This window comes from Thunnus maccoyii, chromosome 22, assembly GCF_910596095.1.
Source record: "Thunnus maccoyii chromosome 22, fThuMac1.1, whole genome shotgun sequence".
NCBI classification, from domain to species: Eukaryota; Metazoa; Chordata; class Actinopteri; order Scombriformes; family Scombridae; genus Thunnus; species Thunnus maccoyii.
In genome coordinates this window covers 25901128-25929071 of record NC_056554.1, presented here as the reverse complement: position 1 = coordinate 25929071, position 27944 = coordinate 25901128, and the positions used below count along the sequence as shown (strand labels likewise).

Here is a 27944-nt window from a genome sequence, read left to right as displayed (position 1 = left end):
ATTGCAGCGTAGAGCAAGAACAGAATGATCCAGAAACATGTAAAATCAGTTTGTCACATAAAATTTTTTTTCAGATGTTTACAGCAGAAATACAAGAAATTATACATTTAAGTTTTATTGTTTGTATTTCCAAACAGTGTGTTTCATTTCAGCAGGACAGAGCCACTATCGTTAGCCTAAATTCTGATATAGCAGCACCTGGATCTGCTGTTTTGGTTGGCCGGGAGGACAGGGTCACTACCACATGCAATCTACAAAAAAGAGAATTATTATTACGTAATATCCATTTGGCAATAAGTATTACAAACTAATAAAAGCTGCCGAAAAACTTTACTCACATATAGTAGCCATCGGGAACAATGGAGACACAGTTTTAATATGAAGCAAACATATCATCCCAAAATCATTTACTATGGTCATAAAGAGTGCATACAATACACTTTGACCAGCAAAAACAAACTTATTATGGTGTTTTTAACGACTGATACACATCAATCTACCACAGGGACAGGAAAAGGCAGACTGGTGATGGAGTTTTTGGGCCAGTAGAGGGCGCTCATGTTACACACAACACACCAGTCCCAGCAGTGAACTAATAATATTACATTATCACAACACTAAAGAACTTTAATAGTAAATTTAACATGATATTAAATTAGAGAGGTGACCAGTAACAGCAAGAATCGGCTATTAATTGCAAGTGGAATCATGAACTGTCACATTCACACCAAACCAACTTGTTGCCTGTAATCGATCTGCTTCGGCTGCTTTGTTTAAGTTCAAACCATCCCCTTATCAGTAACTATTCAGAGCTATAATTTAATTGATTGATTCTAAATTGAAAATCGATCGAAATGAGAGTTCGATTTCAACATTTGAAATAAAAAGCAGGATCGATTCTCCCACTCCCGCCTACTTGTGCACATGTCCGAGATAAAAAAAAAAAAACAACATTTCAAAGACGACAGATGTGCCTCACTGGTAGCCTGCAGCTGTATTACTTTCTGAGACACCGAGGCCACTGCCGGAGTCAGAGATGACAGAGAAACAGCAAAACTGGAAAATCCTCCTGAAGTCACTGGTGTGGAAACATTTTACCTTCCATGTGAGTTGCGTAAACAACAAAAGTTGACAGAGAAGCTACAGTTTGTAGGCTATGCTACACGCTTCCATAAAATTGGAGATATATTGACAGGTTCGAACTTCTTGGATCAATAATTCATAAGCGAAACATTGTTAAAACACAATAACTCTTTCTGACAGTAGTAAGATAGACAACAGGCTACAACCTGATTTTCACAAAAACGAGCCGTCCTCTGAGCTGGACAAATAACATCGGTCTCTACGTACAGCCGTCTGTGAGACGAGTGCGCACGGACCATCTACGATGTGCAACATTTAAACTTAGTTTGCTGCAGTTGAGGAAACTCAAGCTGTTGTTGTAAAATACTGTTCTTCCATTTAATGGCTCTTCTTTTTGTAATTGTGTTTAATAGTTTGTTTCCTATTGGGAGCTGAAAAAGGTGTTATTACATTTTAAATATTTTAATTTTGACCATATGGCCTTAGCATGGTATATCAACCCCCCCTTAAAAAAATATGATAGTTATATCACACTTGATACCATGTAGCCTATCTTTTTAAAGAAAAAAATAAAGTGTAAATGAAAGTTGTCAGGGCATAAAAGCAATGATCTGCTGATCTTTACAAATCAAAACTCAATGGTCTAACAATAGCAGAGCCATCAGTACTGAAAAAAATGTTTAAATTGAAAATCAAATTAAATCATGGATTTGGAGAATTGTGACACCCCTTGGGCTAACATTAGCTAGTTAGCTAGCAGCACTGTTGATTGTTTAACGCTGAGTAAAGAAATAACATACATATAGCTGCTGTTTTTACTGACAGTCCATCCCATTTTGTACGATGCAGTGTTGTACATTTTTTGATTTAAAAAATGTAGCTGCTAGTACTAATGTTAAAACTGATGCCAAAATCATTTAAAAAGGGAAATTCTGTAGCTCGGAGGCATTTACAAATTCATTCAACACATTTTATTCAAACCATATGAAACTCAAAAATGAAAAATATAAAAAACTTTAGGGCGAGAAGTTAACTACAACTCCCAAACTCAGTTTGTCAAGAAGGTCAGGATAAAACTGGGTAGACTGTTAAGGCAAGGTGAGGAGGGAGGGAGACATCACTAACTTTCCTCTACAACATGTTCAACACGGTGCTGAGTGCGTTGGTGGATTTTCAGGGAATTCATGTGAGCAAAAGTTTTCCCACATTGCTCACACCAGTACGGTTTCTCTCCAGTATGAATGCGTTGGTGGCTTTTTAGATTACTGTCTTGCATGAAAGTTTTCCCACATTGATCACAACTGTACGGTTTTCCTCCTGTATGAATGCGTTGGTGTAATTTCAGATAACTGTTTGTAGTGAAAGTTTTCCCACATTGGTCACAGCTGTACGGTTTCTCTCCAGTGTGAATGCGTTGGTGGCTTTTAAAGGCACTGCCACGAGCGAATGTTTTACCACATTGATCACACCAGAATGGTTTTTCTCCCGTGTGAATGCGTTGGTGGCGTATTAGGTGACCGTCTCTAGTGAAAGCTTTCCCACACTCCTCACAGCTGTATGGTTTCTCTCCGCTGTGTATACGTTGGTGTCTTTTTAGGTCACTGTCTCTACTGAAAGCTTTCCCACATTGACCACAGCTATACGGTTTCTCTCCAGTGTGAATGCGCTGGTGGCTTTTTAGATGACTGCTTACAGTGAAAGCTTTCCCACATTGATCACAGCTATACGGTTTCTCTCCAGTGTGAATGCGTTGGTGGATTTTTAGGTCACTAGCTGTAGTGAAAGTTTTCCCACATTGGTCACAGCTGTGAAGTTTCTGACGAGTCTTTAAATATCTTGATGTTGTGAAGGCTTTGTCGCAGTGATGTTTGAGTCCCTTTCTTCCTTTATGTTTCTATGGCAACAGACAAACACAGAGAAACAGAGTGAGTGAGATGACATTTGGAACAACTGATATAAAATCTAGGACCGCTGGATTATGGCAAAATTCATAATCATTATTATTTTGGTCAATATTGAGACAACACTTATTTAACACAATTACTCATTGACTTTGGAAACATAATGCATATAAAAATAAGATCAACTATGATGTGGTGCACTTCCATATGCTACTGAAACTAAATATCTATATTATATATATTTTGTTAAGATGCATGTTGTGTGGAAAGTGATCAATTCTAAAATGATCATTCATCATGGTACTCTAAGAAACAAGAGGTTTGACAGAAATCATTGACTTGTATGATCCTGCAGTGTGTTAACATGCACCTGAGTAACCGGGTTACAGTCAAGCTGATTTCTTAACTGTCATGTAAACGAGAAGCCCACTTTCTGTAATTGGAGTTTGGGATTAGAGAAACCTGGTTTCCACAAGTAGATTTTACTCCTTGGAGAACAAAAATCTCTCTGCCGTGTATACACGTAACCAGGTTTCTAATCAGCTTGTTACAAGTAAGCATGTGCACAATAACAGACTGCAGACAGAAAGCACAGCGCTGAGTAGCTGGATGAAAGGAGCGGAGCTTCCTCGTATCTTAAATAAGAGCATCAAAAGTCTGACTGAAACTAAAAGTAGCCTGTAGATGTCAGTTTCCACCGCTGAACATTTGAGTGTTTGTTAAGTTCAGACACATTAGCGCTGTGAGGAAGACTCTGCACTGTCCGGCTGCTCCAACACACAATTCACAAGACAAACAAGACAAAACCAGAACATCATTGCAAAATTGAATGTGGCACAATAATGGTTTTATCTCGATTACCTTGTTTTCAGAATTGTTGGAAAACAAAATTGTAACTGATAAAAAAAATTCAATTAATAACCCACGCATCGACTACTGTAACTCCTTACTGGCAGGCCTCCCCGCATGTACGTTCAAACCCCTGCAGATGATCCAGAACGCGGCAGCACGTCTGGTCTTCAATCAGCCCAAAACAGCACATGTCACCCCGCTGTTGATATCCCTCCACTGGCTCCCAGTTGCTGCCCGCATCAAATTCAAAACCCTGACGCTCGCTTACAAAACAGCAACTAAAACAACTCCTGCCTACCTGAACTCCCTCATTCAGGTCTACTCTCCCTCCCGCCCACTACGCTCTGCCAATGAAGGCGCCTGGTACCACAACAGGACCTTAAATCACCAGCTAGACTCTTCTCCTCTGTAGTTCCCTGGTGGTGGAACGAGTTACCAAACTCTGTTCGATCTGCAGACTCCCTCTCAGTCTTTAAGAAAAGACTAAAGACCAGCTCTGCACCTCATGGACTGAATGTAGAGAAAAAACAAAAACACAGGTGCACCGCCTGTTGGCATCTACGTCCTATCAGACTCAAACTTAAGCTTTATGGCACCTACTCGTGTTGTTGTCTCCTGACTAGATCCCTGCTTGTGTCTCAGTCTCAGATGTACGTCGCTTTGGATAAAAGCGTCTGCTAAATGAAAAATGTAAATTGTAAACCCGGCCCTAATAAAACCATAAACAACAGTTAGATCATGTCTGTAGAACACAAAGGGGGCACTGGCCCCTGAACTTTCTTTATTATTAGTCAATAAACCTGTTATAGAGTTGCATTATGGGAAACGTAGGATCCTTTTTTTTTTTTTTTTAAATAATCTTTATTTGCAATTCTGTCACATTACAACAAATGTGCTAAAATGTTGAACTGGAATCCATATTTGACAGAAACAAATTTTCCATACAAGGCAATTGAACAAATAGAAAAAATAAAAGAAATAACTCAGCTGGAGTATCAAATCACAACAATACATACTCTACACATACGCAAACCAGGCATACCAGCCTTGAGGTAACATACGTCATGTAAATGGTAACTGGTTACAGCCAGTCTGCCCCTGCAGTTAGCCAGAATGAAGCTGAGTCCTGGTGGATCCATCACATCAACCACATGTTACCAGAACTTAATAAATCCACACATATTGTCATGCAGGGCAAATGTTAAGTCTTTCCAGAGGCAGTGTTTTCAATATTTCCCCCTCACAGTCCTTCAAAGTGGGACCGTCCTAAAAGATCTAATGTTTAAGAATCACTGTCCTTGCTATATACACAAAACCCTAATCATTGTAGTGTCGAATGAGGCTTTTTCCCCTATCTTGATTCAAGAGCATGACTTGGTGATTTCACGTTCAGATTTTGTAACTCTTTCCCTGCTCTCACACTCAAACAGCCAATGCTTGCGCTGAGATTTGCTCCGCTTCTGCTCAGACTGTACGCTTGCACTCATATTTTGTTGCGTTCACAGATTTCCTCTCTAACCCCGTCACATACAGAGAAACTTTTCCACGCCTTTATCTCCTCCAGACTGGACTACTGCAATGCGCTCATCACAGGAATCCTCGGCAGAAGCTCCAGCTGCCAGGATCCTGGTGAGACTGTGAAAACACCATTTCTGTTTTCACTACACTGGCTCCCTGTTTCCTTCAGGATGGACTACAAAGTCCTGCTACTCACACACAAATCTATCGACAGACATGAAGTGATCACACCACAAACCTCCAGCTGCATCCTCAGACCACGGGGGGGGGGGGGGGGGGGGGGAATCGAGCCTTCTGCTCTGAGACACCACGCTTGTGGTCTGTTCTAAAAAAAAGGCCTCAAAACCTTTTCATCTTAACTCTTATTATTTTCTTTATGTTGTGTGTTTTATGTTATTAATACTGTAGCACTACAGTTTCACTACAAATGAAAAGTGCAGTACTATTTATTATTACCACTGCTACTATGATCTGTTGCTCTATATCCTTCTGCCATTGTCTTCTGATGTGTTCTGGAGAATGATCCTTTTCTAGTTAAAGGTTTTGTACACAAGGTTTTGATAGACTCTTTGACGAGGGCACAACGCAGTCTAACAAGCTGGTCCAGTCCCCTGAGGGAAGAACGTTCAGGCTATTCCCCACTGGAGTTATGAGAGAGAAGTGTCTCTTAAATTTAAAGTATGTTCTGGTCTTATTCCATGAGTCCAGAGTATTTGACACAACTGGTTCTAAATTGTATTTGGTTGATTTCTGTGTGAATACGTATACTTCCTGGGTGAAGGACCCCGGCGAAAAAAAGAGTGTATTTAAGTCCAACTCTTAGCAACAAGGCGTCATGAGGCTGCTCCCTAACTGGTTGCTTCAGATTTTCCACATGGCGCAGCTGTCTGAGCTCCAGACACTCCCACTTCTATCAGCAGCAAATTAGTATTGTTGTTTTGTTTTTTTTTAATCTAATGTGATCGGGTAATTCTCAGTGTTCATGTTCACACATGCCATTGATGTGAGTACAGATGCATATAAGCTAGCTGCCCGGCTCTTTAGCTAGCTGCCAGAAGAAGAAGGCAACTTCGAGTGAAACTGCGGAAATCAGAGAAAATTCTGTCATTTCCCTCACAAAAAAAACAAAACAAAAACACCCTTTCACAAGCTGTTCACCAAGGGGGAAAAAAAGACGTTGGACCGGACTAACTAAGCTTACACCCGGGCTTCTCCCGCTCACGTTATGACCAACAGAGTCGACTAGCTGGATGTGGTGTAAGTGATACCTTTAACTGTCTCCTTGTTCGTTATTTCAGAGGGAGCGTTATGGACGACGACAGGGGAACGAGATTTAAAGCATCTCTCTGAAAACTTCAAACGGCATGAACCCATCTAGACAACAGCATGAGGCTACAGCTTTTTTGGCAAAAAATAAAAAGGATTTTTTTATTTAGGAGTATTTTTACATTGATGTATATTTCTACTTAAGTAAAGGATCTGAATACTTCTTCCACCACTGATAACATTATTAAAATGTATGGTAACACTTTACAATAAGGCTACATTAATCAACATTATAGTTAAGCATTAACTAACCATTAATTAACAGTGAACTAATGTGTCTAGTAATCATTTACTAATGGTGTTCATGTTAACCGAGGTATTAATTTATACATTTTATACTTTATGATGATGCTATTAACATTATTTTAATATAGTAATAGGCAGTAATAAGCATTAAACAATACAATAAGCATTTTGTTAACAAATGCCTCTTGTTAACATTTAGTGTTTATATGTTAATTAAAGATACTGACTAATATTAATCAATTGTTGATAAAGATGTTAATTGACATGTAACGTTCACAGCTAAACCATTTCATTAAAAGAAAACTTTATAAAAGGTTTATTTAAGGGTAATGATTGTCCATCTTCCATCTTATAACTTATTTTTTGGTAAAGGTTGAGATCACTCACAGACTGTATGTTCCTTAACTTACAGCCTAACCTATAAATCTTGTATTATGTTATACTTTGGAAGCATTACTTAACCATAATTAACCATTTATTAACGCTCTTTGTGACTCTTGTAAATTTGAAACAATCACACAGCTATTAAAACATCTCCAAATGGAAATCAATTAATTATGACAACCTTCTGCTATCAACAGATATTGATAATGTTATTGATGGACAATTATGGTTAAGTAATGTTTATACAGTATAACATAATACAATCATTTATAGATTAGGAACAAACAAACCGCTACATGAAGACCTTGCAGTCTGTACACTGATCTCAACTTTTACCAAAAATAAGTTATAAGTTGGAGGATGGACAAGTATATAAGTGGCCAATCGTACCCCTTAAATAAACATTTAAAAAAAAACAAATAGCTTTCTGTTAACACAGGGGTTAATGTGACATCTAGTTTCAGAAAAATGAAGCATGTGGCCAAAAACACAACCTTAACTGCATCAGTTCAAACATGGCTCAAAGGTTCTTTTTGGTCCTCGTCCTGTATTAAGTCATATTTGGATAATAATAACTAGAACATGTTTTATGCCAGAACTATGCAAATCACCACATACCTTCTACATCCTGTCAACCAAACCTGTATAAAATTCCAGACTTATAGGCCTAACCTTATGGGAGATATGGAGTTTTCAGTTTGTGGTGTCTCTGAACCTCTCAAAAACGTCTCCAAGTGGCCAAATTTGCTTTTACTCACTGCTGTGACACTGGGAAACATACTGAACACATTGCTCATTTGATGGATGGCTGGTCTGGTTTCCACATGTTTCCAAGTGGCCATATTGACTCATCTCTTGTCATGTGACACTACCGAATGTTAGTATATTTGATACAAACAAGACAAACCATGTGGAACTGAATTCCAAACCAATTTCAAATAGTTTACCATGCCAATACAAAAACTGCTCAAAGCTGAACTATATACACACAAAAACTCTATAGAATATGTATAAAAAAAAATAAAAAAAAAGAGAGGTATACGGTAACTATACAGTATAAAATATATAAAAAAAGGAGGTAGACAGTAAAGAAAATATATCTATAAAATATAAAACATGTGCTGCTGTTTGTCTCAGGCTGCATAACAGTTACAGACTACAGACAATAACAGATCCAAGGCAGTCCTGGTGTTCTGATCAGGGACCGTTGTCTACAGTCCCCTTTGTTTGTGCCAGGCGTTGAAACAATCCCTCTTTGCCACAAAGCACAACGGCACATCACATGACACACATCCAACCGGGGTTTTCCGGTGGCAGAGTGTACATTTCCTTCTGCCTACAGTGCTTGCGCTCCGTTTCGGCACATCAAGTCCCTCTACGAAGTACTGCAGCTTGTGCGAAGCCGCTAGGTTAGGGGGCGCGGTGTATCTCCTGCTAGAAGCTTGAGACGTCGACTCTGAGCCGTGTGCTGCAAGCTCCTCAACGAGGGCCTCCCGGAATTCCTTCAGCGTCATGGACTCCGTCTGGGTTTGTTGATGGAGAACGTGGGCGTTCACCACAGCAATGTCCACAAAGTGGAAGAACAAAGTCCGGTACCACTTCCTGGTCTTGTGGATGACACTGTAATACCCGATGAGAGCATCAGACATGTCGACCCCCTTCATGTGCTGGTTGTAGTCTTTGACTGCGGCTGGAATAGGGATGTCAGTCTGCATCCGCTTCCCAGCTTTCTTCAATGTCTTTCGGGTCATATGACCATTGAAGGCCTTGTGGATGGTGGAACACATGACGACCTCTCGGGTGTCCATCCACTTCACAAAAAGCACTTCGTTGTCCCTGATCCACCGTATGGTGCCCCGAGGAGTACCCCTGGTGAAATCGTTGGCCTTAGTCTTAGGGAAACCAACTCTGTTTGTACGAACGGTACCACAAGCCCCGATCCTCTTTTTCAACAAATCCAGGAAAAGCTGAGAACTGGTGTAAAAGTTATCAACATAAAGATGATAACCTGTGCCCAGACAACCGAAGTCCATGAGGGACATCACAGAGTCATAACTCAGTCCCTTCCCAGAACCAGATGACTTGCCGTCATACACATAAAGGTTCCACGTGTATCCACAGCTGGAATCAGTCAGTACAAACAGCTTGTAGCCCCACTTATTTGGCTTGGCCAGCATGTATGGTCTGAGTGAAATCCTCGCCTTCGATGCTTCCATTCGTTCATTAATCGAAATGTGCTGACGGGGTTGGAAGTGTGACTTGCACGATTCGACGATGTGCTTGTAGAGCGGCTTTATCTTGCCAAGACGGTCGTATCCGGGTGTCCCCCTCTTGGCGTTATTCTCCTCATCACCTTTGATGTCACTTATGTGCAGAGCACGACAAATGGTGAAGAATTTGTTCCGCGACATGACGGAGGAGGGGAACGGGAGACTGTAGAGTCGAGACCCTTTCCAGAAGTCCACCAGCGTAGAGCACTTCACCAAGCCCATGTAAATCACCATCGCAATGAAGGAGAACATGTCATTGATGGTGATGTTGCGCCATGCTCCTCTCTTCCCTTTTTGTTTCTTTGCACCGTATGCATTGGTGTTTGCCAACAAAGTCCTGAGCACAGCATCTGTAAAAAACAGTCTAAAGAATTGTAGTGGACTGCGAGCAGCCCTGGTCCCCTGCTGTGGTCCAGGCTGTCGTACTGGCATGAAGACCAGTGGAGCAGGTCCAGCATCCTCTTCATACACATTATGCCACTGCTGGGTCACTGTGAGGGGGGCACACTGTGATGCTCTGGGTGTCTGACCTCTACCCCGAGCGCCTTTGGCAGCACGGAAATGTGAACGTCTGGGAGTTGGTGTGCTGGAAGTAGCGTCCCCCGATCCGTTGAATCCAGAGAGGCGCTGGCGCTTCGGCCTAGTGTCAGACTCCCAATCCGAACCACAATCTTCAACTGATGACCTATAAAACACGACGTAATGTACAGTTGTTAGCAAAATATCCCCACTCGCTCATTTACAACATGTTATGTTAATCAAAAGTGTAATTTAATAATATAAATAAATATAAATGTGTTTACCCAGCAGGGGTGTCAGCGCTTGTGGCTGCAGAAGAGGAGCGTTGCCGCCTCTGCTTACCGGGGTCAGCAGAGGACGGCGTTAGGTGCTTGTCTGGTTGAGCGTCAGGCTCCCAGTCAGAACCACTATCTTCAGCTGATGACCTACAAAAACAGTGTAATGCAGAGTTGTCAGCATTTGTTTACAAGCTTGATAAAAAGCCATATATGATAAGGAGGAAACAAGATGGCGCAGCCTGGCTTTCATTCAGGGCTAGATAAATATCTGAGTGAAAGATCGTTACTCACCGATCTAAAATGGCGTCACGGCCTTCGGCAAACATCGCTTCTCTTTCTGAGTCATATTCGCTGTCGTCGGTATCGTCTTCTGACGAGGCTTCTATCATCTCCAAGGCCTCTTCTGTGGTAAACGCTTTCTTCTTCGTGGCCTTAGACATTGCGAAATAGCCACAGAAATCAAATTAAAAAAGTAAATCGTGTTTTCGGAGGTGAGCCTGCCTTCGACAGTGATTATTACTGTATTAACTAGTGTTAATAGCATCTTTATAAACTATTAAATATATAAATACCTTAATTAATTATTTGATTCCACTGTATAACAGTAAATGCATTTGAAATGTTAAGTGGGCTCTTTTTTGAATTACTTAAAGTTTCGTGTTTTGTTTTAATTTGTTGTTTTAGTTGCCATAGTGATTGACCAACTGAGAGAGAAAAATGCTCTATTGGTACTTTCACTTAACCGAAGGATCTGAATCATTTTTCAGCCATCGCAGATATGTTAAAAACATTGACTGTATATAAATAGACGTCATGACAACTCCCCAAAGGTGGAGCCAAAACATCTGGATCGCCCCCTGGTGGCTGATGGGACATGAACCAAACAAACAAAAACAAAAATAAAAATCAAAGTACAGCTCAGATAAATTCTTCCCAGAGATGACCTCTATCATTTTAGGCAGTTCTTGTCACGCTGATGTTTGTCCAACTGCTCGTTGTTCTGATGAGTTTGTTTTTATTTGACTGTATAAAAACGGGGTGTGATGTCATCATTGACAGATGTAACAGCTGCTCTCGAACCTCCGTCAGGCGGCGGACGGACGGCTGAGGGGGGGGGCGTGTCCCGTAGGCCGTCATCCCGCTGCCCGACCCTGGCTACAAATGATGTCACACAAGCAAGGTGGCGGCTCCCAGAAAGGAGATATTTTGCATAGCGACAGGAAGTGGACACGCGTCACATACAGCCGACGGATACATGACTGCAGGTTGCATGAAACTCAGTATCTGACATTGATTTCTCTTTTTTTTTTTCTGCACACTCCTGCAAGACGTCGGCTTTTACACACGGTGTCCTGAACATGCATCCTCAAACACAAAGTAAACATTATTTTCTAACTTTGTTTAAGCTGAACTCAGGAAACACCGAGACCTTGATGTAGTTTTTAATGACTGAAAACTCAGTGAACACAAAGTCTGGAAGTGTTTAGTTTAGTTTTTTTTTTTTTCAGACTTTCTCTCCAACAACAGAATGAACAGATGATACACGGACCCTCCAGACTCGTCCTCGTGTCTTTAGTCTCGTTATGAAACCGGTTTCATCATGAAGTCCTGAACACTGACCTGTTTATCGGTGGTAGCAGAGGGTGAACCTGGTTCTCCTATTTTAACAGGGTTGTCGGTACAAGGCTCTGGGTTGGTGAAATCCAGCAGGTCTCCTCTCTGACCGATGGACTGTTCTTCTCCTTTTTCCTGCGTTATTTCAAGTAGCAACCAGCACTGAGGTACATTACTGACTCCTATTATATAGTTGGAGTGTAAACCAGAGTTTTCTATCCACTGAGAAAAAAAACAAACACAAGAAAAATTAATTAATTAAAAAGAAAAATATACACATTTCAATAAATGTTCAAATGATCCAATATTTCAGCAAAAATCAAAGATTAGAGAAAAAGTCCAAAAACTGAAAACAGATTTGTGTATCAGAACTTTGTTTTTTCTTCTTTCCTCTCCCATTAATCATCTCACCACCCCTCAGATTTATCTGCTGACCCTTTGGAGGGGCCCGACCCCTAGGTTGGGAACCACTGGACTAAACTAGCTAACTGTATATAAAGTAGTGTAAACTAGCTCCACCTCCAGCAGCTACAACAGTAACATGCTGCTCTAACACTGATGCTTCACTATTAATAATCTAATGATGTCATATATAATAATATATCAGTCAGAGGGACCAAACCACTACTTTTACTGCAATACTTTAACTACATCAAGCTCATAATACTTATGTACTTTTACTGCAATACTTTAACTACATCAAGCTCATAATACTTATGTACTTTTACTGCAATACTTTAACTACATCAAGCTCATAATACTTATGTACTTTTACTGCAATACTTTAACTACATCAAGCTCATAATACTTATGTACTTTTACTGCAATACTTTAACTACATCAAGCTCATAATACTTATGTACTTTTACTGCAATACTTTAACTACATCAAGCTCATAATACTTATGTACTTTTACTGCAATACTTTAACTACATCAAGCTCATAATACTTATGTACTTTTACTGCAATACTTTAACTACATCAAGCTCATAATACTTATGTACTTTTACTTGTAATGAAGCCGGTTTTATCATGAAGTCCTGAACACTGACCTGTTTATCGGTGGTAGCAGAGGGTGAACCTGGTTCTTCTCTTTTAACAGGGTTGTCGGTGTGGTTCTCCGGGTTCTGGTTCTCCTCTACTTTGATCTTGTAGTGGTCCTGGTCTTTGAAATCCAGCAGGTCTCCTCTTTGACTGATGGACTGTTCTTCTTCTTCTTCTTTTTCCTGTTTTATGTCGGGTAGCAACCAGTGTTGAGGTGCATTACTGACACCTGCTGTGTTGTTGGAGTGTGAACCAGAGTTTTCTGTCCACTGGAAAAAACAACAAGAAAAAATATATATAATTTAAAAAAACAAGAACATTTCACCGAACAGTAAATTCTTTTGCTCAGTCCAGTTTCTTTCAAATACTGGAATCGAGCTTCCAGGAAATGTCGGGTGAGGAGTAAACGTGCTCGCCTCCAGTTCCCACACTTTTGAACTTTTACCCTTTAAACCTGTGGATCAAACGATCAAACAAATGTGCAAAGATAACATTAATATAATAAGAGACAGTTCCCGGGGAGTTAGCAAGAAGGCTAATCTGTGGTGTAGCATTTTGGTTTGCTGTTTGAAATGATTGAAGTCGTACTTGTATTATCTCCAGAGTGTCTCGGCATTAATGACCAGATGGTTGAACATAGAAAATAAACTCCTCAACAGGAAGAAGAGTATAAAATATGATGTTTTATGATTTTGCATCAGGTTTTTCTAAAAGCCTCTTTATGCCCAGTAAACCTGTTCACATTGAACTCTTCCAGTGTATTTTGAGTTTAATACATAATGCATCATTCTTACTCATGTATTGTTTGCAGGAAGTAACTTGAGGCCTCACGAAGCATCTAAATTCACAAAGTTAACCAGGCTGATGAGCGCGGCAATAAAACCTCGTCTATGTGCAAGTAAGGAAGTAACAGCTGCGGGGGGGGGGGGGGGGGATCAGATGATTCTTGGACATCTGCGTCCGTCTATCTTACAACAACTGGTTTACTCCATGTTTTGAGGGTGTTGTTGGTTCATGCATGAACGTTTGAATGAGCATTGATGATCCTTCTGCCAAAGACTCCAATAAAAACTCAGTCTGAGACCAAACGGAAGTGGATTCTTGGAGGTTTTTCCACCACAGAACTTTCTGATAAACACACTAAACTGGCTAACTAACTAGCTGTTGGCTTAGCTTTAGCTAACGACTAGCACAGCCTGGACAACGTGACTACTGTGTTGACTGGGATAACTGGTCAGCCATGTGACTGAACAGGGGTTCATATTAGAGCCTCGTGGCCTGATGAAGTCCTGAACACTGACCTGTGAGTCCGGTTCTTCCTTTTTTACGGGGTTGTCGGTGCGATACTCCGGCTTCTGGTCCTCCATTCTGCTCTTGTACTGGTCCTGGTCGGTGCTGGACTGTGTTTCTGCTCCAGCATAAATAACACATCCGAGTTCTCGCGATATCGCGTCAGCATCTCGCGGTCACTCGAAGCTCTTTTTTTCTTAAATTAACTTTATTTAAAACACAATTCACAGCAGGAATATTGATTTTGATTCTTCAAAAAAAAAAAAAAAAAAAAACTAGAAGCAGATTCAAAACAGCAAGTCTTTATTAACAGTAAATAAATATAGATGCATACATTTAAATAATAAAAATAAAAATCACCTTCACATCCCAGCAGCTAATTTAACATCAACCAGATTTCTGTAAACAACCAAACATATCAAACCACAAATCATTTATATTTTTAGACCATATCAGCAAACCACACAAACAACCCATATGGTAGCAGAGCCAATTAAATGAATAAATAATAATAATAATAATAATAAAAATATTCAATCTTTATCAAAACACACATAGTACAAAGGTTTTGTATTGACTGGTGTGTATCAGCTGATAGTTCTCTCCTTCATTTCTAAACCAAGTTAGTAAAGGTTTCTGATATTTCTATTTACATGAATGAATGTGATATTTCCCCATAATCATGATGATATTGACCATATCAGTTATTTTATCTTTGTACATTAAAATCTGTAGTTTAAGGGATCAAACTTTGATGAATCACCAGCAACTGGAATTAAATGTCTTTATAATTAGATTGAGATCAATACAACATATTGGTTTACAGTTTAATTCATTTAAATATGTGATTTAAAGGTTTAGCGGTTAAAGAGCGATGCTAAGCTACCTGCTCCCTCTTTTAATTTTCTTTATGTGAATTTATATTTGTTACAAATTAAAACAAATGAATCTCACATGATTCAGTTTTATTTGAAAACATTGACCTGTAATAAAACTCAGATTACATTTGATTTGATTTTCCACCGAAACAGCCTGCAACAAACGACTGTTTTCATTATCCATTAATCTGAAATAGTGAAAAATGCTCGTTATTATTTCTTAGAGTCCAAGCTGACATATTTTAATCTCTTGTTTTGTCTGATCAATAGTCAAAAATACCAAAATAATTCAGTTTACTGTCACAGAAAAGCTTCAGAAAAGTTCCAGAAATAGCTGAATTGTTGGATTCAATAACGGTGAGGTGACGGCTGTTCAGTCGGCAGCAGAGATGGTAAACAGGTTTCGATCATTACAGTCCGAGTCGTTCACACCTCCTCATTGTTCTGCTTCAGTGCTGGAATGTAACTAAGTACATGTACTCAGATACTTAATTACAATTTAAAGGTACTTTACATGAGTATTTCCATTATCTGCTACTTTATACTTCTACTTCACCACAGTTCCTGTTCAGATCTACATTTTATGAGTCAAAGATGTATTTTATATTTTTACATTTGTAATGAATTTAAGTCACTTTGTAGAGATCTGTTTTCAAAACATGATTCAAAAGGGAATCATGCAGCATGGGAGGAAAACTGTCCAAAGAGAGTAAGAGAGGTAAGAAATAATCAGGGTCTGATCTAAGACGAGACTTCAGCACGAGGAAGTAGGTAAGAAATGTTAAGATGTGAGACAAGAAGCTAAGAAAACATGATGAGTTTAAAGATCAGGGGAAGATTTGGGCCTTTTTTTCCAGTGGTAATATACCGTATACTGCTGGAGTAGAAATAAAACCTGAGAAAACATAACGTGATATAACTGTAGGAGATTTCTGGGTGTCGACACGGAGACATGAAGAAAGTATTAAGCATTGTTACTTGTTGTAGACGTTGTACAATCATCACATCAACAACAGTTGTTGTTCAGCCCTTTCCTTAAAGATTGTGAACACAAACCAGACAGCTTTATACGTCTCCAGAAGCAAAGCTACGTACCTAAATGAACACTTCCACAAACTGTTACACCTTCTTACAAACAAGTATGGTCATATGATCTTACAGAGACCTCATGGTCAATGACTTCAAACACGACATCCTTCCACTTTAGCATGTTTAGGTACCTCATGATCCGCACAGTCCCAGACCCCAGAGGTCAGCAAGCAACCCTCAGGTAGAAACCAGTTCAAGAGTCCAACTAGCCGAGGAGCAGGATTTCTTCACTAACATGTAGACCAGGATGACAAGGACATTACATCACATTCAACAGAAAACAAACATTGACCCTCTAGTTTGAAAACAACATTTGTTACATGTATACAAAAGATTTATAAAATGATAACCTCATCATTCATTTTGCTCTCACAGTGTTGTTGTTGGGAGTTTCTAGAGAAGATGTGCAGCTTTTAGTTTCTCTCAAACATCTGAAACATAGAGAATTTAGAGCAGAGTGTGGAAATGGATGGGAAGAGATTATTTATTTATTTATTTAGTTATTTATTTAGTTAGTTAGTTAGTTAGTTGGTTAGTTAGGTAGTTAGTTAGTGTAGATTTTAGTTTAAATCCAGCAGATGGCGGTAATGCGACATTTTGGACGCCAACCGCCACTAAAAACCAGGAAGAAGAAGAATGACACATCATCCCATGATGCATTGCGTGATCCGTTGCTAGGATACAGTCAATTCCTCCCGTTAGCCGCTAACACGACGCTCACGCATTTATCCAGCTAGACGCGTTTCCACTGAGTTCAGACTGTTAGACAGACATTTAAAACATATCAGGAAAGTTAGTTTACGCGTCCATATCGGCGCTTTAACCCCCGCACATCGCGCTGTAGGACGGTTTAAAGCCTCCGGAGGCCCGGTCCGTTGTTAGCTGTCCGTTGCTTGGTGGCCAAAGCTAAACGGTTAAATAACCGGTAGATAAATGCCTGTAAACGTCGTTCAGCTCTGTCGGTGATCTGTCGGTGTCATATGGAGCGAGCTAACCGGGGCAGAGGCACGATAGTCCTGAAGAACCAGCTGTACGACGAGAGCTTGGAGGTGGTCGACTCCGAGGAGGTAGCGAGCGTCCGCAGCCCGACTCCCCGCAGCCAGCGTCAGGTAACAGTGAACAACACGGGCGGAGCTAATAAGAAGCTAAATGATCATGAAAATATTATACTGATGCTTCTTGTGAACTACTTTGCTTGCTGGTTGTTAGTTGGATGCAACAGTTAACAGGTTATTTTGGTGAGAAAGTAACAGAAGCGTCTAGTTACTGGTTGTAACGACCGACGCAAGCAGCGCTCCGGCTGTTTGTTTGTGTATTTTGGTGCCAAGAGCAGCACGTACAGGTGTGAGGAGAGGAACAACCAGGTGTACAAATAACAGGTTTACACTTTAAAAACATGTGCTATGTGTGCGCCGTGTCATTTAACTCCGTTGGTTAAGTTTAGGCACAAAAACCACTTGGTTAGGTTTAGACAAAGAGCACGGTTTGAGTTAAAACACTGAAAATGTGTCGAAAAATGCCGGAAATGACAGTCAGTACAAATGTCCTGCTGCTTTTTGCCAGCTGATTATCTGTCCGTTCATCCAACCCGAGTACTATCAGCTTCATGTAGTAAAAGTACAGGAGTACTATCAGCTTCACGTAGTACAAATACACGAGTACTATCAGCTTCATGTAGTAAAAATACACGAGTACTATCAGCTTCATGTAGTACAAATACACGAGTACTATCAGCTTCATGTAGTAAAAATACACGAGTACTATCAGCTTCATGTAGTACAAATACACGAGTACTATCAGCTTCATGTAGTACAAATACACGAGTACTATCAGCTTCATGTAGTAAATATACACGAGTACTATCAGCTTCATGTAGTAAATATACACGAGTACTATCAGCTTCATGTAGTACTATCATTCTGTCCTTTAGTGCAGTGGAAGTATAAAGTAGCGTCACATGGAAATACTGCAGTAAAGTACTTCAGGAGTACTTGTATGTGAAGATGTTGTGATGTGACGCTGACGTCTCACTCTGTAGAAACAAACTGTAGTTTTGTTTTTTTCAGTCAGAGTCCAGGCGGAACAGGAGGGGGCGTGGCCTGATGTCAGCCAATAGCAGCAGCGACGAGTTCGACGAGGACCACAAACCTCAGCGGCCCGCAGAGCCGATCAACGGACAGCCCGGGGTCAGCCCCGAGGAGGAGGAGGAGGAGGACGACGACGACGACGATGATGACGACGATGAGGACGAAGACGACTCTGACGAAGAGGATACGGACGACGACGACGGCGAGGCTCCGGAGGGAGCGTACGACCCCGCCGACTACGCCAACCTGCCCGTCAGCACCGAGATCAAAGAGCTGTTCCAGTACATCACACGGTGCGTTCAGGGTCCGGCTCGTTACTGTCAGCGTCGTAGAGCTGCAGCGATCAGTCGATTCATTGATAAGCTACATTATAAAGCAGCTCAGCGTCTGTCTGATGATGAAGAGGAGGCTGCTCTCAGGTTGACCTCTGACCTCTGTGTTGTTGTCTCTTCTTCAGCTACACTCCTCAGTCGGTGGAGCTGGAGCACAGCCTGAAGCCGTTCATCCCGGACTTCATCCCCGCCGTCGGCGACATCGACGCCTTCCTGAAGGTCGACTCGCTTCCTCTATGGGATTAAACTTAAACACATCTCCACCGCTGGAGACGACTGTCAGATGCTTTCACCGTTAATCTCATCTGCCAGTTACGTTTCAGCAGTGACCAGTTTAACACAGTTTACTGGAAACCATTCAGTTAGATTATAAATAACTGGATTAAAAAGTAAAATCACTGGATTATAACTGATGCGTTCATGTGTCATCGTCTCTCACATCATCCTCCGGTTTATATTTACTGATTTAAATAATGTGAATGGTGTGGTCTGTGCTGCGTTCAGGTGCCGAGGCCGGACGGTGAATCAGACGGTCTGGGGCTGCTGGTTCTGGACGAGCCCAGCGTGAAGCAGTCGGACCCCACGGTGCTGTCGCTGTGGCTGTCAGAGGAGACCAAACAGCACGGAGCCACCGAGGTGATGATGACTGCACACACACACACACACACACACACACACACACACACACACATACACACACACACACACACACACACACATATACACACACACACACACACACACACACACACACACACATACACACACACACACACAGATATATTCCTCCTCCTCCTCCTTAGAAGAAGACGAGCTGATCCACCTCAAACACTTTGGTAAATGAAACTCTATATTTTATGTTAATAGTTTTATTTTAATGACATCATCGACTGGTTTTATTTGGTGCTGATGTTGAGCTTAAAGCAGCTTCAGAATCATTTTGATGATAAACTGACTTGTAAAACGGACGACGGCGTCTCTTTCCTTCCTGCTCGGGTTGAGCGGTAACGATCAGCTGTGAGTCACCTGGATGTAACGCGTCTCCGTTTCCTGCTGCTTCGTTAGCGATGCTGTTCTCTAATAAAAACAAGTCGACACAACAAAGATCTGGAGCTGCTTGTTCATTGGATCAGTTTTAAACACTGCAGAGAGGAACAAGCAGAAACAACCACAGTGATGATGATGTTTGATGAAGAGCTGCAGACAACAGACTCTCGTCAAACAGGTAGTCCAAACCACTAACGTGACCTTCCAGTGAGGGAACAGCACTAGTGTATTCAATTCATCTCAGGGCTGTTTCCACATCGAGCAGGTCTAGATCGAGACCCGACAGCAGGAAAACAGACTTCAACACTATAATCACTGTTGTTATTACAGATGTTTTCATCAGCGGTAACTTAACACGACTCAAACATCTGTTAGCGACGTGTAATTAAGACGTGTGGCAGCAGAGGTCACTGACGTCACATCGTCTGGATTTAATAAAAGCTTAGAAATGGAACTCAGGTTCAGTTTTTATATATATATATATATATATATATATATATATCTCTGAGCTGATGGTTCTCATGTTCAGAAAACACAAACATACAAACAATACAAATAACTCTGAAATATAATTTCTGTGATGTGCAGGAAGTCATTAATATGAGTCTCTCTCTCTCTGTGTCTCTCTCTGTCTCTCTATGTCTCTCTCTCTCTCTCTCTCTGTCTCTCTATGTCTCTCTCTCTCTCTGTCTCTCTATGTCTCTCTCTCTCTCTCTCTCTCTCTCTCTCTCCTGCAGCTGAAGAAGGTGACGAGCGTGGCGAGTCCTCAGTCGAACCCTCGTGCGGTGGACAGCTGGGTGGAGAGCATCAGCGCGCTGCATCGCTCCAAACCTCCGGCCAGCGTGCAGTACGGCCGGCCGATGCCGGACATCGACAGCCTGATGCAGGAGTGGCCGGCGGAGCTGGAGGAGCTGCTGGGCCGCCTGCAGCTGCCGCCCGCCCGCCTCCGCTGCGGCCTGGCCGAGTACGCCGACGCCGTCTGCGGCCTGCTGGACATCCCCGTCTACGGCAGCCGCATCCAGTCTCTGCACCTGCTGTTCAGCCTCTACCTGGAGTTCAGAGACTCGCAGCACTTCACACGCAGGACGTAGAGAAACATCTGCATCACGGCTGCTCGTGTTCAGACAACATGTGACTTCTAGATTTGTTTGTTGTTGTTTTCAGTTTGATTCTTTTGTTTCATGTCTCTTCATACAGACCTGTATATATATTCTGCTGTCAAATAAAGACAATAATCCTTTAAAAAGTGTTTCAGACGCGTTTCTGAAGCTGAAGCTTCCTGTTTACTCATTTATTCAGTTTCTGATGAGTCATCATGTCTGTTATATTTAATAAATCATTAATAAAAAATAATAAAAGGCTGCAGTCAATATTTTTTTAATTAATGGATTTTCTTTCTTTATGTGCAAAAGCAGCAAAAATGTAATTGTGACGTTCAGAGGTTAAAATAAATAAATAAATAATAAATAAATTATTAGCAGATTATCTTCATGTTGAGATAAATAATTTATATTAAATAATTTTGTTCACACAAGATTAAAAAAAATCACCTTTGAGGATTTAATTAATAAAGATTAATATTTTTTAAAAATAGCGGTGTTTTTCTCCCACAATGCACCGCACTGTTATTGTCTGGACTGCCTGGCTAACATGGCGGCTACTGGCTGCGTCTTCCACAGAACCCTGACCCGGACCAGACCCGGTCCGAACCAGGTCTAAACCACCACGATAATCACTATTATCATCTTCTGGATAATTTAGTATCGATCTATCGGTTTTGTATCCGGCTGATCGGACCGACGCGTCCACGAGACTTCCGTTCAAACATCTGTGGTTTTATATCGCTGCTCTGATTATCATCAGTGTTTCTGTTTAAATAAAAACCAGATTAATTTATCACAGATGTGCCGAATTTTCCATAAAACCACAAGGATTTAAAAACCTTGTTGTAGATAATTTAACTATCAGCCGGTGACTGAGACGGTCTGACGTTACCGGATGTTTGCACGTGAACCACGTTAAAGAGCAGATTATATATAAAATAAAAGCCTCTAAATTAATAACAGATGAGCCGAATGAAGCAGGAGACCATGAAGATGACGTCAGCAGCTCACATGTGTAGCAGATGTCTTTACTATCAGCTGCAGACTCTGACAAACCTTCAATGATCACATGTTTGAATCCGGTTTGGTGTGACGTCACAGCGCGGTTACCTGTCTTCACCTGTCGGCCCCGATCACTTCAATAACAGCTGATATTAAACATGTTAACAGACAGATAATCGATCAGTGTTTGTTCAGTAATAATAGAGGCGGTTTTATTTATGTGTTATCGTCATCATCTTTGTCGTTATGGAAACCAATAATCATGTTGTTACAACATGTAGCAGTATTGATAATTACTGATGCTAATTAATTAATGATTAATACCACCAGACCATCGCCTCCATCAGACTGAGTGTTTATTTTAATCCTCATTTAACGGTTCAGTGATATTTTCTACACTGACACGTGTGAACTCTTCCTCGTGACTCCTGGTAGACTTTAAACTGTGATTCGTCTTGTTCAGTTGGGTTTTTTTACCCGTGTGTTTGTCTCGCAGGCGTCCTCGTCCGTTCCCGCCGTCTGCAGACAGTTTGTCTTCGTGGTGGACCTGCAGCGCTACAGCAGAGACCAGGGATCCTCCGTCTACTTCCCCCAGGCTGTCCTCAACGGTGAGACACTGCAGGACGGGACAAAGTAGGACGAGACGGGACAAAGTAGGACGAGACAGGACAAAGTAGGACAAAGTAGGACGAGACGGGAGATGATAAAATGGGAGAAAACAGGACAGACAGGATCCACTTGTCTCCTGTCCAGCTATATATATATATATATATAACATGTATAACATCACTGGTCTGGTCTGACTGGTGTCCCCTCTGGTCTGACTGGTGTCCCCTCTGGTTTCTGGTTCGGTGTCTCCAGGTGAGGACCTGTATGACGTCACACTGACAGACGGGGACTGCAGGCTTCGTGTGACTCTGGATCCTGGTCTGAACCGGCTGGTGGAGAGGGACGTGTTGCGGTCGGGAGCGACGCTACGCAACGCCGCCTTCACCCCCGCCATGACCGCTCAGCTCCCAGCATGCCCCGGGGCCTCTGGAGAGAGAGACAGGTGAGCGAGAACAGGTGAACTGTGCTGCTGTGACTTCGCTCAGGCAGGTGTGACATCACTCTGGCAGGTGTGACGTCGCTCAGGCAGGTGTGACATCACTCAGGCAGGTGTGACATCACTCAGGCAGGTGTGACGTCGCTCAGGCAGGTGTGACATCACTCGGGCAGGTGTGACGTCATTCAGGCAGGTGTGACATCGCTCAGGCAGGTGTGACGTCGCCCGGGCAGGTGTGACGTCACTCAAGCAGGTGTGACGTCACTCGGGCAGGTGTGACGTCACACATAGAAAAGGGAACAAAGTTTAGTGTTTTGCTTCAGTAGTTTTAACATGTGACAGTAATATTATTAGTGTTTCAGTAACGGTAGTGTTCGGGGTCACAGTTATTAATCACAGTAACGCTCCGTTACTTCTACATTTGGGGGTCGGCGTGCTCGCTGTCTTACTGCTCGAGTCTCTGTGATCAGCTGACAGACGCTCCAGACGAGGAGAAATGCGACTCACAGTAATCCCAAAGTTGTGTTGTAGGTTAGCCGGCTAGCTAACGTTAGCTAGCTATCAGGAGTCACCTGACGCTGGTTCCAAATTGTTTCCTGGCTGCTTGTTAAACCACAAACGTCTCATTTTCTGTTTCTACAGACGTGTTGAATCAGATGCAGCGTCTGTGGAAGATTCTGAGTTTAAAGGAAACTTTGAGAAACGACAGTAACGAGAAATATAACGTGTTACTTTTGCTGCTGAGTAATAAGTAATATAATTACTTTTGTAATGATGTAATCAGTAGTGAGGTCGCTGTGATGTTTGTTTCTGCTCCTGCAGCTACAGACTGGTGAGTGTGGAGGTCAAAGGTCGCGCTCCAGACGACGATGATGATGATGAGGAGGATGGAGTCAGGAGGTCGGACGCGGACTGGGACTCTCTGCCCTGGTTTGGATCCTCAGAGGCAGCAGGTAGATCACAGTCTGATGTCACCGACCTAAACCACACCCACACCGGGCTTTAATTGGTTAATTGATTGATTGATTGATCCTATAGGCTCTCTGGTTCCTCTGAGAGCCAATAGGATCGTGTTTCTCCCTCTGTGGAACAATGTGGACTACAGCGGGGAGGGATGGAGGGAAACTCCGCCCACTGAGGAAGAGGATGAAGACGAAGAGGAGGAAGGTGAGGAGAGCATGGATGTTTAAATGAAGCTGATACGGCGCCCCCGGCGTGTCCAGTGGCCACGCGCGGTACTGCAACTAAAACTTAAACTTTATAATAAAGACGTCTGTAAAGTGTCGTTAAGAGTTGTTATTCTGCAGAATAATTGTAGTGCTATAAATAAAGATATTATTATTATTATTATTATTATTATTATTATTATTATTATTTTTATTATTATTACATGAGATGTACAAACTGTCTCATTAACCAGCAGGGGGCAGCGTCTTAACATTAAACTGAGGTAAAACGTTTGTTTGTGTTTGTGTGTTGACAGTGCGATGTCCCGCCGTGACGGTGTCCGAGCTGCGTGACGCCTTCCTGTCCGGTCACCGGGGCGTCGCCAGGGGCGCCGTCCAGCATCAGCTGATCGTACGCGTCATAAACAAGTCACACCTGATGTATTACGGGAGAACAGACCGGAACTGCGAGTGTCCGTATAAGGTCAGTGTGCTTCAGTTTCTGTTCGTTCATTAAAATCAGTCTCAAATGTGAATCCGCCACTGAAAATAGTCCCCGACAAAAGCACTTTTTCCTCCTTTTGTTTGTTAAAAACTACAGTTAAGAGCGTTTTTTTTTAAAGAAGTGATATATTGATGAAGTGTTTTTAAAGATTCAGTAGGAACCGATGAGCTGAGAGATGCAGACGGAGTCGGATAAACAGGAAGTGTTTCTTCTACAGCTTCAGGAAACATTTTAAATTGAATGAAACATGAGATCCTTTGGATCTTGGAGCAGATAAATCAGTCAGTTATTTATTTAAAGGCCTTTCTGAAGAATGATTGACTTAATAAATCTACATAAACATGATGAGTGACATATTGTTTACTGTATATTATGTAGCTGCTGAATTTGATTCTAAATTGGTTCTAAAGTGTAACTGTGTTTGCTTTTTGTTCTCTGAATGTATTGATTTTATGTATTAAAGGTCACTTTCATGTTATAAACCTGACGGACCAACACATTGTTGGTTTGGGATTTGTTGACAAAAAGAAACATGTGGAATAACAACAGACATCAGGTTTTTTTTTTTTTTTTTTAGAACTTTATTGCCTTTATCGAACTTGCAGGCAATACAAACACAAACATACATTCAATACAAATATACACAACCTAACCCTCCCATAGGAGGCTACAAACAAACAGACAAATAAAAACAAAAACAAAACCAAAACAGACAAACAAAAAGGTCACCTTGTCATTAAATGTTATACCGCAATTCTTGGTTGTGCAGGATCAAAGTAGATGATATAGAATTGTACATTACATTTAAGGTGTTAGTATAATTTCAGTCCCAGAATGACCCATCTTCTTATGAATAGTGGTGCTTTAAACTGTTTCCATGGTATGTATCTGCTTCATCTTCTGTATCCATTGAGCTTTTTGTGGGTGCACATGGCTGCATCCAATTAACAGTAATCATTTTCTTCGCAGTCATTAACAGAACATGTAACATATAGCATTGGTCCTTTTAGAGAGCAAGTTCTCTGGTATTTTCTCCAGTAAGAAAATTAAAGGGTCCAGAGGGATATCAACTCTGAAGACAGTGTCCAATTCTTCTTTAATGTGTTTCCAAAAGGTTTCTATCACTGGTGGCAGTCCCAGAATATGTGGGCATGATCCCCAACCATGCCACAGTTCCTCCAGTTCGTGTTGGGGGTATTACTTGAAAACTTTGACACCTTGAGAGGTGTTCTGAAAAATCTCAATTTCACTTTCCAGTCAAATTCTTTCCACATTTGGCTCCCAATCCCTTTATGACTTGCTAAACATATATTTCCCCAAGTTTCATCTTCTATAATTGCATTGAGTTCTAATTCCCACTCACTTTTAATATGTAAGGTATTGTCTGAAGTGTCTTTCAGACATCAGGTTTTAACGTGAAGTGACGAGGACCTAAGATCGAACCCTGAGGAACTCCGCAACCATGTTGATGAGCACCCGTCTGTCTCTCCATCTGTCTCTCTGTGTCCAGGCGGTGTTGGAGGTGTGCGACAGGACAGGAAGTGTGTGTGTGGTGTTGTGGAACAGCGTGTGTGTCGACTGGTATCGCTGCGTGAAGCCCGGTGACGTCATCGGCCTGAGCCGCTACCGAGTCAAACAGCATTACCAGGCGGAGCGCGACGACATCGGTACTTTAAACAAACTCACGTAGGGTTCATCTAATCAACGTTTACACAAAGACCAGAAACACACAGGTTGTTCCAAAGTAACTTCCTGTAAATAAATAAAATCATGAAGGTAAAAAACGTAGAATTGAGATATTAGATTGTCACATGTTGTCTCTGTCCTTAGACCCTTTATTCAAATAAGGTAAAACTCCCTAAAAAAACTCTTTAAATGGAAGAAAGTTCAGGAAGAGCAGGAGGACGATCCCTCCGCCAGGACGGACAGACAGGAAATAGAACAAGAAAGACAACTTACAGAAACACCGCCGTGACAAACAGGAAGTCAAAATTATAACGGTATAAAGTGTTTTTAGAAGCTGGACTCTGGTTTATAACGACAGACTCGCCGCTCTGTTCCGGTTTCTGTTGCTCTCCACAGAGATCAGCGTGAACAGCAGAAATCCCGCCGCTCGCATCTCTGTTCTCCCAGAATCCTCTGTGGCGCCTGAATATGTACCACCGGCTCCCGCCTACAGCTTCTACAGCAGGTACGCACGTACACACGTTTACTCTTTAACCTCTTCTAACGGTAGTGAGGAGCGGCCAGAACGTCCTCTCAAACATAGAAACACAAGCTCTCTGTCTGTCTCCGCCAGTAAGGAGCTGCTGGACCGTCCTCACGGCGTCCTGTGTGATGTCATCGGCCTGCTGACGTTCTCGGGTCGGCCGGAGCGAATCAGGAGCAAGGGTGAGGGTTGCCATGGTATTTATTTATTTATTTATTTTGTTTGTGACTAACATGTGTTCTCATCGGTAGACGGTCGAGGGGCGGAGCTTTTGGAGTACCGCTGGCTGCGACTGGAGGACGGTTCCAGCGATCGGCCAATCACGGTGAAGCTCTTCTCCACGTCTCAACCTGAAACCCACCGCAAGCTCCACCCACGTGAGACACACACACACAAATAAACAAACAAACATATTTACATTATTTATATTTATATAAGTGATAAATGTCAGTATGTCGATGTAGATTAGATTAATGTAGATTATATATCCAACAACAGGTCTCCATAGTTACGAGTCTCTCTGTGTGTCTACAGTGTCGGTGGTTGTTTGCACCAGACTGAAGTTGATCAAAGCTTCAGATCAGAGCTGCTTCTACCTGACAAATACAACGTACACACAGGTGTACTGCACAGGTGAGAGACACAGAGAGAGAGGCATTATGGGTAGTTCTGTCCATCCTTTCCATCAGTACCAATAAACTTATTCATCTCTGAGATCTGGTGACGATAAGGCGCTTGAATAAACTGGAATTGTCTTTAAAGCAGCCTCATCAGTTTGTCTGCTCACTCATTGGTTAACTGAGTTCCGTCCTGGCTCCCTGATTGGTCGATTGGCAGGTCTGGGCCACCACTCGGAGATGAGTTACCGTAAGCTGCGGCCGGTGCGGCAGTTCCTGCAGTGGCTGAGGAGTCAGGACGATGCCCAGGTGCTGAGCAGGGCTCTGATCGGAGGTTTCTTCATCTACCCGCCTCCTCCCGTCTCCTTGGAAACGTACATGAAAGAGAGGAGAGGTCAGCTGACCGCCTGTCTTTACATTTGTTGTCATCGGTTTCCCTTTAAGTGTTCAGAGTGTGTGTGTGGTTTAAGGTCTCCAGGAATGAATGTTAAGTCAATGTAAAGTCCTCTGTTGTCATGGAAACACGACTCTGTGTGTGT

General features: G+C 41.9%; 3 protein-coding genes across 6 annotated transcripts in view; 2 read left to right on the top strand and 1 right to left on the bottom strand.

Moving 5' to 3' along the window:
- LOC121889588 (zinc finger protein 239-like) overlaps positions 1–14455 on the bottom strand; it is a 133974-nt gene extending 119519 nt beyond the window's left edge. The window contains exons 1-4 of one of the 4 annotated variants that reach the window (XM_042401655.1): positions 14337–14455; positions 13044–13304; positions 11998–12213; positions 46–2977 (exon numbers count right to left, since the gene is read on the bottom strand). In XM_042401655.1, the coding sequence (XP_042257589.1) occupies positions 2204–2977; positions 11998–12213; positions 13044–13304; positions 14337–14402 (1317 nt within the window). In that variant the 5' untranslated portion in view covers positions 14403–14455 and the 3' untranslated portion in view covers positions 46–2203. Of the gene's footprint in view, positions 1–45; positions 2978–11997; positions 12214–13043; positions 13305–14336 lie in introns of those variants that run through there. The other 3 variants (XM_042401651.1, XM_042401656.1, XM_042401652.1) reach the window with 3 other exon arrangements.
- Positions 14456–16939: 2484 nt separating this feature from the next.
- ift46 (intraflagellar transport 46 homolog (Chlamydomonas)) lies at positions 16940–21229 on the top strand. The gene is made up of 5 exons (XM_042401829.1): positions 16940–17401; positions 18359–18672; positions 18837–18930; positions 19216–19347; positions 20496–21229. Exons 1-5 carry the CDS (start codon positions 17273–17275, stop codon positions 20847–20849), a joined length of 1023 nt encoding a protein of 340 aa, XP_042257763.1. The 5' UTR covers positions 16940–17272; the 3' UTR covers positions 20850–21229.
- A 144-nt stretch (positions 21230–21373) lies between these two features.
- si:ch73-71d17.2 (RPA-related protein RADX) overlaps positions 21374–27944 on the top strand; it is a 12751-nt gene continuing 6180 nt past the window's right edge. Inside the window, exons 1-12 of the mRNA XM_042401669.1 lie at positions 21374–21471; positions 22360–22471; positions 22725–22914; positions 23731–23861; positions 23947–24075; positions 24392–24558; positions 26090–26246; positions 26662–26770; positions 26879–26970; positions 27040–27165; positions 27323–27421; positions 27626–27799. Of these exons, the coding sequence (XP_042257603.1) occupies positions 21409–21471; positions 22360–22471; positions 22725–22914; positions 23731–23861; positions 23947–24075; positions 24392–24558; positions 26090–26246; positions 26662–26770; positions 26879–26970; positions 27040–27165; positions 27323–27421; positions 27626–27799 (1549 nt within the window). The 5' untranslated portion in view covers positions 21374–21408. The remainder of the gene's footprint in view (positions 21472–22359; positions 22472–22724; positions 22915–23730; positions 23862–23946; positions 24076–24391; positions 24559–26089; positions 26247–26661; positions 26771–26878; positions 26971–27039; positions 27166–27322; positions 27422–27625; positions 27800–27944) is intronic.

What these genes read in the sequence shown, in the direction of transcription:
- ift46 (XM_042401829.1), top strand. Translation starts at nt 17,273, where the DNA reads ATGGAGCGAGCTAACCGGGGCAGAGGCACGATAGTCCTGAAGAACCAG. An exon ending in ACATCGACGCCTTCCTGAAG is followed by an intron (nt 18,931 to 19,215) that starts GTCGACTCGCTT and finishes TGCTGCGTTCAG; the next exon opens with GTGCCGAGGCCGGACGGTGA. An exon ending in AACAGCACGGAGCCACCGAG is followed by an intron (nt 19,348 to 20,495) that starts GTGATGATGACT and finishes TCTCTCCTGCAG; the next exon opens with CTGAAGAAGGTGACGAGCGT.